We start from the raw sequence: 12,566 nt of genomic DNA on the forward strand, positions 1-12,566 counted from the left end.
ATTAATTCTAGATACTATCAACAACAGAACGATCAAAATTATTTAAAAAAAATCAAATTATGAGCTTGTAGTTAAATAAGCTTTTATGTTTAATTTTAAAGAGTAAAAATTACGTGACCGGGGTCGGGGATCGAACCTGAGAACTTCTAACTTTAAACTATACAAACAAGACTCAAAGGTACAAAGTTATAATTATAAATTCCAAATTGACCCACAAATTACAAAATGTATTGTTATTAAAATGTGTTTACGTAAGCATTATGAAAGATTAAGCACTTAAAATAGCATGTTTCAAAGGAAGACATGTCTTCTGGACAATAGAAAGAATGTGTTGAGATGAATAATTATGGAAATTTACGAAATCATATTACGGAAAAAAAGGAAGAAAAGCACTTTAAGAAATGCATGCCCTTACACTTTTTTCTGTTATGACAAACTATTACAGAATTAGATATTGCAGTTGGAAGAAAGCTGAAAAATGTATATAAAACCAAGAAGAGATTCGAAGTTTTCTACTGTCAAATGAGAATTGAGCCGCCAGCAAAGCAGAAAAGTACCCTCTGATGCTTACCACAATTGGGTGCAACACTGCATGCTTTCCACTAATCTAACATGTTCAGTGTCCTTGCAGGAATCAACCTCCAAAGCACATGAAATCTTCCTAATTATAATGTTTGTATATAATCCCTAATGTATACCATAAAGCATAGTCTATTTATTACTTTATTTTTCTAAAACTATATGGAATACAAAACTTTTTATTGAAAAAAATCTATATTTGAAATATTGTATGGCGCGACATCATCATTTCACATTCTTAGAATGACACTGAGAAAGACATATTTTGATTTCCTTTTTTTATTAACTCCATCCACCACAAATCACAAAGGAACATAGTGCTTGGAGAGAGCCTTGTCATTGCAATGTGGGAAACAAATTTACTATAAACGGTTACGGTTGTTATTTAGTGTTAAAATTAATTTTAATTTTAAAAGTATTTAAGAAATTCTGAAGGAAAAGAAAATAATAATAACAATAATTGATTACACAAAGAAACTGCCTACCTGAACACATTTTTCATTAAAACTAAAATCATACCTCAGCCAATTCCAATTGGGTTTTACTACATGCAAACAAACTAAGAAAGTGAATGGTGAGCTAACAGCAACACCAGATTATAGCATTCTTCAATAAACTACAGCATACTCCCGATTATACGCTGGCGTCTCCCGGAAAAAAGTTAACTCAATAAAGCTACTGCACGAGTCATACAGAACGAGACTGTTTAAATATAGAGTATAAATTAACTTACACTATCGTACCTTGGCTTCACTGTAAATATACACTTTTTCGTTGATTGTTTTACGTTGTACTGAACAATACCGGTACAAATATTTTTAGTGTTCTGTATACATATTTGCACGCTTTTTCTTATGTTTTACGTACAATACAATAGGTTTTTTAATCTAGGACAATTTTTATTTTACGAAAAAGTATTGTCTGTTATTTTCAGCTATTCGCGGTGCCTCTGCCAGCTAATTCTGCGAATAATCGGGAGTTTATTGTTCTCTTTTTCTCTACTGCTGTTTGTTCGGTTAACCTGAAAGAGCTTTCAACTAATAAGAAAACTTTGAAAACTGAAATGAAATTACGAAAATATTGAGCCCTAAGAAATTACTGAGTCTTTGCAGAATCATTATCCCTTCATTCATTGGAAAACTAAAGAAAACTCTAATAATCTCCAACAGAAGGATAGATTCGGGATCCGAACACCTATACTATATGTCGAAATTTTTATACATTTTACAAGTTTCAAATTTTTATAAAAAGTCTGATTTGAATGCATAAAGATAGCAGACGATTTCTGCTTCAAACCAAGTAATTGCCCAAACTCAGTATCTCAAACACATAGTTGTAATTATAAATACATTATTGCACTTTTCTCCAGAAAGGCATAAGCAGATATGTCGACTTTTGGCGAAATCAAGATATTCTGCCTTTTTAGCTTTATTATTTGTGAGCAAAAGCATATAACTATAAGGTTTTAGCAAGATATGAACCATAGCATTTCATTCCTTTTCTGTAATGAAAAAAAAAAAAAAGATTTGAATTCGCCATCAGAGCTACAAATCGACGCAGAAAAGGGGCAGTTTCAACAGAGTTAGCAGCTAATACTGAATAGATATTTTTACCAAATCCTGTACTGTTGATCTACGAGGTTGCTGCATTGAACAGTCGAAATATGTCTAACAGCTCTTAAACTTCCAGTCTAAAGTATAACTACTTGTACTCCTGTAACCCTATACAATTTTGAAAGTAATACAAATTATATAAAACTTAAATATTCTCTTTCGAATGGATCCTCACGAAGCACAAAATTATGCACAGAACTTATTCGTTATTTCTTGAGCTTCATATGTTTTAATAATAGATTTAACTAAGTTGAAAAGTAAAACGGGATTAAAATCTATTCGAACTTTGGAACTTCTAATAGTTTCTAACAAAATAAAGTGCCGAATTAAATCCATCAACTTCAGTTCAGCTAGTTTTGCATTTCCCGACCAATGCATATGCCTAAATAGTTGCAATGTGCGTGCAACGCGACTTATCACATGGAAGTGTTAGCGAAGCTTGTCTAATATAGCTCATTTAAATGAGATACTTACTTTGTTTTATCTTCAGCAGAAGCAAGGCACACGGAACTAATGCCAACATCTTGCTTTCTAATAGATTTAGTTACTTTAGGTGGTGTAGGTAGCATTTCGATCCTAGAATTCCCTTCGTCGTCCGAAGTTTCACTGTTAACTTCTAGTGTTAAAGGCCTTTGTTCCTTTCGTTTACGTAAACGTCCTTCATCGTCTGTGTTCAGATCTGAGGTGTACTCAGCCTTTCTCAGCTTGTTACGAGCCTTGTCTTAGCTGTCTGTATTAAATAAGGAAATTTAAAATAGAATTAAAAGTATGGAAATTTATGTAACTTTCGATTTTTATATACTGACAACCCAGCCACTCAGTGCCTAGTTGGGGATGCAATGTTGAGTGCAACTGGATGCCTACCACTCACCATCTAGAATGAGTGGGATAAAATTTGATATTCATTTGCGAGAGGTTTCTTATTGGGGATAAAATTAAATAAAGATACGTCCACTTCATTAATTTGATATCGCTGTATTTCTCTGAATTATGAGTTTACTGTATGATTTCATAAAGCATGTAATTACGGATATTAAGAACGATTTGCCAGACGGGTATAGAAACGGTCGAGTATTGAGCCTTTGAGCCCTGAGTCGGTGCAACACATACCTGGATAATCTGGTGTAGTTCCCACGATGCTCTGGCGTCGAACTTAGCTCCTCTATGCTGAAACTCCTTACTGCTGGATTACGAGAACGAGCATTGAGGTATGGCTCCTCTCAATTGCTTCTCTTGGCGTGATGTTCTGCGTTGTTAGAATGATGTCGTATACGAAGTACTTTCTTCCGCTGTCATCTGGCTGACGGGCGACTATATACTTGGTTCTCCAAAACTCGAACCAAAGACTGACCACTAAGACTTGATCTCTAAGACTTCATCTATCGGACTCAATCACTCGGACTTCCTCTCTCGATCTAAGACTCGGACTTCTTCTCTCGATCTAAGACTCGGACTTCTTCTCTCCTGAACCTCTCTCGTCCTCTGGTTTTGTTGAGCTTCGTCCAACCTCCGTCGTCTGCTTGTCGTCTGCTTGCGGCACGTGCGACACCGTTTTCACATGGAAAGACAAATTCCTTCCATGTGTCAAGACTCAAAACTGCAATCCTCGACACACTCTGATTTCCCGATTCTAAGCAATCTCCGCATATCCGCAATTTCGTGAAATTCGTGAAATCTTACAGATTCACATTATACAATGCTTAGAATCTGGCTAATGCGAAGATAGACGCATTGTCTACATTTTCTTCCTACATTGCCAGACTCTCAACGAAGACATTCTTATCCACATTTATTTACAACAGACTGCTGACACAGAAATTAGCAACATTGTGCAGCTTGCATTATAATCTCATACACAACATTTAATTACCTTAACCTTAATAAATGATTTTTATGACATAAACATTAAATCAAAATCGAAAATATACAAAATAGTTTACTCGAAAAACGAGTGTTGCCACATGGCCCCCCTTAAAATCTTGGTTGCTTCGCAAACCAAATTAGACCTCGCAAGAGGGCGATTTTCCATAAACACCCTGTACAACATATAAAAATGAATCAATTGTAAAAGATAAATATAAATTTGAAATTAAATAAAATATGTATAATTGTGCAAAGATAGTTATATAAACAATAATTAATATTCCTTCACCTAAACTGTTAAAATATGTATATATTTGAATCTTTAATCATTTACTTAAATCCTATAATTTATAAAATACAAAACTTGAAATTGTAATCTGGCAAAGTATATGCTCACGACATCTAGTGAGTTTTCGATGAATTACTTGCTCATCACATTTGCTCAAGAGTGCTTGTGCAAAATTATATACATGTATGTTCATTTCCAAGTACTCTTGGTTAATTTTCTCTTCGCAACAACGCTTTTAGAGTCTCATGTTACAAAAATTTCCACTACTCTGTCTGTCCATACGTGCCAACCAATGAATTTATTGGCCGTATCAGTATTGGTTCATCATCATTTATTTCCACCGCTATTTGATTGGAAATCTAAAAACAAAAACTTGTAACATAATATTAGAACATAGAAAGTTAATATTTTTACGTAGCACTGTAAAAAACAGAAAATATAACTGTTTTATTTACATCAAAATTTTAATCACTGATATTTTATAGTTGACGGAAATAAAATCTTGCCGCAGGGCGTTGGATATGCTGCTGAATCTTCCAGCATGGTAACTGCAAAATCATCATTTTTCAATCAAGGTTAACTTGACTTCCGTTCCTGCCCTTCTGTCTACGCGTCACTCTCGTACGGATAACACTGGATGTTAATATTCACTACCAAATATTTCATTATTTGTCTTAAAACACTTTGTTTCATAGTACGATAACATCGCACGGATAAAAAAATTCACTTTTCATGTTTTTCGGGCACTCAGTTTTCCCGTGTTTGTCGGAATTATCGATAAAAACGTCGGTTTTCGTGGATTCATAGTGTCCCATTGATGTATTGGTGTGTTTCTCATCTTCTGTAGTGATGTGGTACAAGTGTGTGTTTTCCCACTCAGTTCCAGTGCTCTTACTACAATCCGCTATACTACAATCTGGCAAATTCTTAAAAATAGTGATATCAGTGCTTTGTGGAATAGTTTTTAGTGTAGATTTGCTCTTATTTAAAATTGTGGCGTAGAGTGGTGAAACTTGTGAAAGTGCGTAAGTCTCAGACTCATCTCTACCACTTACTTCTAAATCTATGTTTGACCTTACATTATTTTTACTATTTCTTACACTATTTTCGTATTTTCTCTCTATCCTATTTAATCTTATCAAAATATAACATGTGATAATTACTATTACAACTAATATACTTCCTAAAACTAACGCTGATATTAATAATAATATTGTATTGATGTCCATTTCCTTCGTTTTTGGATATTATCTGAAATAGACGAGAAATAGATAAAGTCGGAATAGGCCTACTTAAAATTCGTAGAAAATTACATTTATTATAGTTAATTAAATAATTAAAATTCCTATCTTGTGTCTGCTTACACTTTTTGCGTCCTAAAAGTCGCATACTTTTGAAGCAGTCTCATTTTGTTCTTTTTGTGTCGAGCACACTTGCTACTTTTTCAGTAATTCTCGTGCATGACCGTTAAAACTTTAACTATGTGTGAAATCCTTCTAACCATAACTTGGAGACTATGTTTCACACTTAAAAACTCGTGTTTTCACTCTTTTTCTACCATAAATATAGCATTAAATTATACTCGCTATATCTCTCTATATTTAAGCTTTTATTACTTATTTCATACGTATTTATGTAGTTTAGACTTTATTTTAATCATCTACGTGGTTAAATCTCATTAATTTTATTAAATACTAATTTTTCTATAATTTCTAAAAATATATTTCATAGATTTACGCTCGAACTGGGATTCAACGTGAATTTTACGAGGATTACAGCGTAGCGGGAGAAAGTGACTCCTTCGTGTTCGTTCGAGTTCACTCGGAACCGTTCGCATTTCGTCTGCAGTGTCCCCTGAGACCTGGAGTGGAGACTAATCTAGCCTCTCGCGGAGCTACTCTCTCGCGGGGTCTCTCTGTTCATTCTTACCTCTTGCTGCTCAGAACGTTCGATAGCTGTTTGACGCAAATCCATACAGAATAATATGTGAGCATTGCTCGTAGCGTTTGCAAATTACATTCCACAATAAAATAAATAATTCTAATGATTCTTTTCAATCAATATTGATTGATTATTATTAATTTTAATAAAATATATTATTTTCTTTTCTTTTCTTTTCTAAAATTTACAAAAATTTTCGGACTTTTAAAAATAATGCGTAAATACGTTATTACTATATAAACTAAACTTTCTTTAATACTCTTTTTGAATTATTTCTAGCTTTATCTATGCTTATTCGCATATTTTAACCCTTTAATTCACCATGTACATACAATATAAAATTCATTATTCATTATTTTATAGAAACACTTGTAGTAATTATGCATTTATACTCTCTACTACTATCATAATAGTAACCTATTACTATTTTGTCTATTCTTATCTATCATTAACTATTTCTATTGTTATTATTACTAATATTATTACTTTCTACATTTATTTTCCTTATCCCTTCTTGAATGTTTGAATGTTTTTGACTTTATCTATCGTTGATTGATGTTACTATCCTAGATTCATCTAGGTTATCTATTCTCATCTATTTCCTATCCTTACTTCACAATTTTTCCATCATTTCTTTCACACTTAATACGGAAATGGGACATCGTTTGGTACCGTGTTACAATACAACCTATTCGGTTTGGGTAGTATGAACTATTATGGACTATCATAGACTATAGACTTTGTTTACTTAACTTCATACCTTCATTTGGTGATGGTGTTTACTATTGGTGATGGCTGTTTGGTGAGTATGGAATGCATGATTTGTATACACTTCGACACATTTACATGTTTGTTTACCTTCGATTTTATCGTTTGTTTTTTTTTTCAAAATTACAAATCCTCAATTCTATTGTTTACAACGTGGTTCACAACCTTTTCTAGACTTTTTCCGTTCTAGTGCACGGAATATTCAAACATTTTTATACAATATGATCCTAAATGATTCTGTTATTATTATTGTTATTATTATTATTATTATTATTATTATTATTATTATGGTTCATTGTTTTCTACTTTATATTTTCTTATCGATTTATACAGTGTGCAGTACAGCGCTATTAATGCAATGATTGAAATAACTAATACTAATATGATGGCTGCTATTACATACATCATGTAATTTGTTCTAATTATTAGTAGTGGTACAGTGGTATCCACTTTCAGTTTTAATAAATTTTCAGCTAGATTATTGAGTTCCTCATGGTGTATACTTAAATTTAATTGCTTTAGCGTCCAATTCCCTATCAAACTTAGATGTTTATTATTTACGCTTATTACTTTCCTCGTCGGAATCGCCAATTCTCCAAAAATTAGGTTATCAAATGAACTGTATTCAATGAAGTACGAACAATTATTCCCAAAATTTACCTTCATCGATGTAATTTCGTGATGTTTACCTAGCTTAGTTATATATCCTTCTACTAATGATGAGTATAATACTCCAGCATGAGTATATTTATACACTACCTTGCCTAGGTATTTCTCAGTTTGTTGTTCGGAACCACTTAGCGATCCATTAAAAACAATGTTATTCAAGCACTTAGCTGCATCATCTAATGATATCTGCTCGCAAAAATACAAGAAACTCTTGAATTCGCATTTCGATCGATCTAATGTGTGATATATTCCATTAGCTAAGTATACCACTTCCGGTAACTTGTAATATGTTCGAAAATTGTTCGTTAGGAAACCCATTGAAATTACATTAAACATTTTTGATACAGTATTTTCGTAAACAATAGGTGTTTTTAGTAATACGTCGATGTTGTTTTCATTATAGTTGTACTTCATTAAGTAAATCGATGACACTCGATAAAACATTCCTATGTCGAAACGATAAATTGAATGCTTCAAAATATCATGACTATTTATAAACTTGTTAACATCCAAATTCGATAAAATATGATAGGATAATTGGTTGCTAAAGATGTCGTTGAATATTTTATTCACTCTTTCTCTAGCTAAATGAGAAAATAGATTAGTCAAAATTTTCCTTTGAGCTTGCTGCAAGTAGCAATACATCTCTTGCAGTTTACTCCTTACATTCTGGAGAACATGATGTACCTTAACTACCACACCATGCATTATTGAAATTTCCTCATTATGCGATATTTTTAACTTGTGAATTTCTTCAGCCAATACGTTTTCGTGTTCAGACAATTTTTGAATCGAAGTAGACAATTGTTGTGTGTGTATTAGGTTATAGGCTGACAATCCTATAGCCCCAAATCCTAACAGCATAGACCAAATTGAACGTTTAGTTCTTGTTGACTCCATACATTTAGAACTACCGTTTATAAATACAAATTGACATGGTATTGAATTTATTATATTAATTCTAAATTGTCTTTCCCTTTCTGCGTACTCCTCTAAAATATCATATGATTCACTACACACTTTGTGCATAGGCACAGCTTCGTGAAAATTTACATGTAATCGAATAGTTGTATACACCATATTCGACGCATAAACTGCTAACGAATCTTGCGTTAGGGCTATCCCTACATCCTTCATAGTTACTTGATGATGGTCGTCTGACTTCCCAAAATGAACCATAACTATCAACTTTATATAGATCACCCACATTGTTGTTTCCATATTCTAATGTTTCCTTTTCAGTCTCGATTAAAATTCTGGAATTAGTAAAACCTAATATTAATTTCTTGTTACTATTCATTTATTTATTTATTTTTAACCTACTGCCAACAATTTATTTATTCCTATGTATTTTATATTGTATTTTACTTTCTAGGTGTCAACTGATTTTAATTATTAATTAATTTCACATTCCATACATTTATTATTTATTCAAAACTCTAGTAACTATAATTCAAAAAGTGTCTATCGATTCGGGAAATTTCCTGATGGAGATTAGCATTTCCTCCAATCTCGGTTTTTAGGGTTTGGTTGAGAAAGTGCCCCCTTTCTGACACTTCATCGGTAGACCCGATTTGTACCATAGTTACATTAGACCCTATGTTAAAATATTTTTTTTCCTTTCACCAAATCCAAATTTATTCATCACCATCTGATGTTTGATCTGTGTCACCAAACTTTTCACCATTTTTACTTTCTACGAATAATTTTAATCGTCTTAAGTCTATAGTGTCACTCTTCTTTTCACCCTTTTTAGTTTCATACTGTACTTTGTATGAATTATTGTTTATTTTGTCCACTATTACCCCTTTATATTGTAACGGTTACCAAAACATGCCGGCAAACCTGCTCTTGGCATTTCCCTAATTAACACTTTTTGACCGATCTCAAAACTCGGTTGATCAAACTTTTTCTCTATTTGCTTCTTCTGAGATCTAAATCTTCTCTGCAAATTTTTATACGCCAGCTGTCGTGCCTCTTTTATGCTCTGACGTCTCACCTCATTGTCGACGTACTCGCAAGGAATGTCTAGGTCCTGCTCAAGAAACGTTCTTGGTTCGACTCCATGCAATAGATAGTATGGTGAAAAACCAGTACCATCATGCACTTGCGTATTAATAGTAAATATCAAACTTGGTAAGATCTCATCCCAGTTTGAAAAATCTTTATCAATGTAATGCTTCATTACTTGCTGTAATGAGCCAATGGCCCTCTCTGCACTTCCTATCGAATAATGGGCGCTTGTATTCGCAAAATGCAATTGCATTCAAAATTTCTCTGACATTTCCTCCAAGATTTTGCTGCGATGAGATGACATCCTATCCAGATGGAGCTGAGATGGAACCCCATGTTTCGTAATCAGATCTTCGAATATTACCTGCGCAACGATCTCTGCCGTTACTGCGGGTACCGCTCTAGCGATAACAAATCTAGTTGCATTATCTACAAATACTAGAACATACTTATTTCTATTGTTACGAGACAACTTAAAAGGACCAATCTCATCCATCACAACTGACTGGAATGGAGCATAAGAGGGGTACGTCTGCGCGTGAAATGGCACTCTTCCTGTTTTTCTTTTCTGTATCTGGCAACTTATACATTCACCTATTTTCTCCATGAAGAATTTCTTCATGTTCGGAAAATATATTAACTTTAGTGCACGTTTATAACACTTCGTGTAAGAAAAATGTCCGCCACCATACACCGAACAATGTAGGTTCTTGAATACCTGTTCTCTTAATGCATAAGGGATACATAATAATAACTTTGTACCGCCTGCCATTCGTTGAGTTCTATAAAGCCTATTGTCCTTTACCGTATACCATCGAGCTTGCTTTTCGGCTTTGACGTCAGCATCTTCTGGGTGTTCAATTGCGTGCATAATCGGACCGAAAAACGAATCTTTTCTCTGTAACTAGCCAACATCAATATCCTTGTCAAAATTCAAATTTACTTGGAGATCTTCGGAATTCACTTTCAACGTTTCTAACTCAATATCTTCTACTGTTGGTTCAATGTCGGTGTTCCTGGACAAAATATCACTAGGATTCTTTTCTCCAGGACAATGCACCGGTGTGTACTTATACTGGGCTAAGTCTAAACTCCATCTCACCAGTTTCGGAGCTAACTTCGGTGATGTTTGCAAATATTTTAATGCCTTACAATCGGTGTACAGCTCAAATTCTTTATTGAACAAGTAATAGTTAAATGCTCTTAATGAACTTATCACTGCCAATATTTCTAACTCCACTATATGTCTGGTCTTCTCTTGTGGACGTAACACGCGACTGTAGTACGCTACTGGTGTCCATTCACCATTAGCCTGTTTTTGCATTAAAACTCCACCAATCGAACTAGTCGATGCGTCAGTGTACACTCTCGTGTCCAAATCTTCCCGAAACGGGGCTAATAACGGTGCATTCATTAACGCTGATTTCAATTGATCAAAAGCCTGCTGGTGTGATTCATTCCACTCGAACTTGTGACCCTTTTTCAAAATTGGTTGAAACGTCGATGTGATTTTGGCATAGTCCTTACAGAATTTTCTAACGTAATTTGTTAGACCAAGAAAAGATTTTAACTGCTTGACATTATTCGGGGCCTTACACGCTTTTATCGCCTGAATTATCTTCGGGCTAACCTCATATCCTGCGTCACTGACAATGTGTCCGAGAGCCAAAATTTTCCTTTCTATGAACTGACATTTCTCTACAGATAGTTTGAGTCCGTAATGCCTCAACCTTTTAAAAACTGATTGAAGTACGTCTACCATTTTCTCCTGATCATTCGTATATAAAAATACATCATCCATATAATAGGAAACTGACTCTGGATTTACGTTTGCCAGGGTCATCGCCATTATTTTTGTATATATAGCGGGCGCCTGTAAATATCCCATAGGAAGAACTCGATAAGAATAGGCTCCTACGCCTGGTATATTGAACGCGGTATACTCTCGTGACTCCTCTGAAATAGGCGCTTGATGGTAAGCCGATTTTACATCCAAAATACTAAAATATTTATGTCCTCCCATACAAGTTAAAATTTGATGGATTGGAGGCAGCGCAATGCTGTGCAGCTTCACGCATTTGTTCAAAAAACGGCAGTCGAGAACTGCCCGAATACCTCCTGACGGCTTTTGTATGAACAACATCGGAGAGTTATAAGCACTAGCACTTTCTTCTATTATCCCTTGCCTTAACAAAATATTAATTTGTTCCTTAACTTTATCTCTTAACGCTATGGGAATAGGATATTGATGTCTTCTAAATGGTACCTTCGTTTCTAACTCGATGTGGTGCTCGAAATGTTTTGCCTGGCCTAATTCATCCTCCTGCCATGCAAAAACATCCGTGAAATCATAGCATAAGCTCTCAATTCGCTCCTTAACTTCCGGTTTTGTCTCGGTCCCACATTTCAATCGAGATTTATCAAAATTCCTACGAGATCTTAAAATACCATCTATATCCTCGTTTGATAATCCTTCGTTCTTCAATTGTTCTTCATCTACACATTCCTTGGCTTTTCCTAGCGTTACATTAGGTCTTAATAAAATTGATCTATTGGATGGATTAATGATTTCGATCTTATTGTTCTCAGCCGATAAAAGTGCGTGCGGGATCAACACATTGTATTGGGCTTCAATCTTCCTGTCTGGTTCTAACAAGTATTCCCTGTTATTCCAAGAACTAACCAAATTAACCTCCACAGTAGTCTTAGTCCTAGGTAACAACCGTACCTTATGACCTAGTACCCATTTTGGTCTAATACAATGTTTTATTCCTAAAGCTGCACTATCAGACACAGTCACAGATTCCTGTTCTTCCCTTTTCCTTAATCTG

The 12,566-nt window shown here is 34.3% G+C and overlaps 1 protein-coding gene across 1 annotated transcript; it reads right to left on the bottom strand.

Moving 5' to 3' along the window:
* Positions 1-9,523: 9,523 nt before the first annotated feature.
* On the bottom strand, positions 9,524-9,988 carry LOC145689706 (uncharacterized). Its single transcript, XM_081763903.1, has one exon. It carries the CDS (start codon positions 9,986-9,988, stop codon positions 9,524-9,526), a length of 465 nt encoding a protein of 154 aa, XP_081620029.1.
* Between the last annotated feature and the right edge of the window lie 2,578 nt (positions 9,989-12,566).

The sequence above is a fragment of the Thermobia domestica genome, chromosome 7, assembly GCF_964235325.1.
Source record: "Thermobia domestica chromosome 7, izTheDome1.hap1.1, whole genome shotgun sequence".
Lineage (NCBI taxonomy): Eukaryota > Metazoa > Arthropoda > Insecta > Zygentoma > Lepismatidae > Thermobia > Thermobia domestica.

What these genes read in the sequence shown, in the direction of transcription:
- LOC145689706 (XM_081763903.1), bottom strand. Translation starts at nt 9,988, where the DNA reads ATGCAATTGCATTTTGCGAATACAAGCGCCCATTATTCGATAGGAAGT.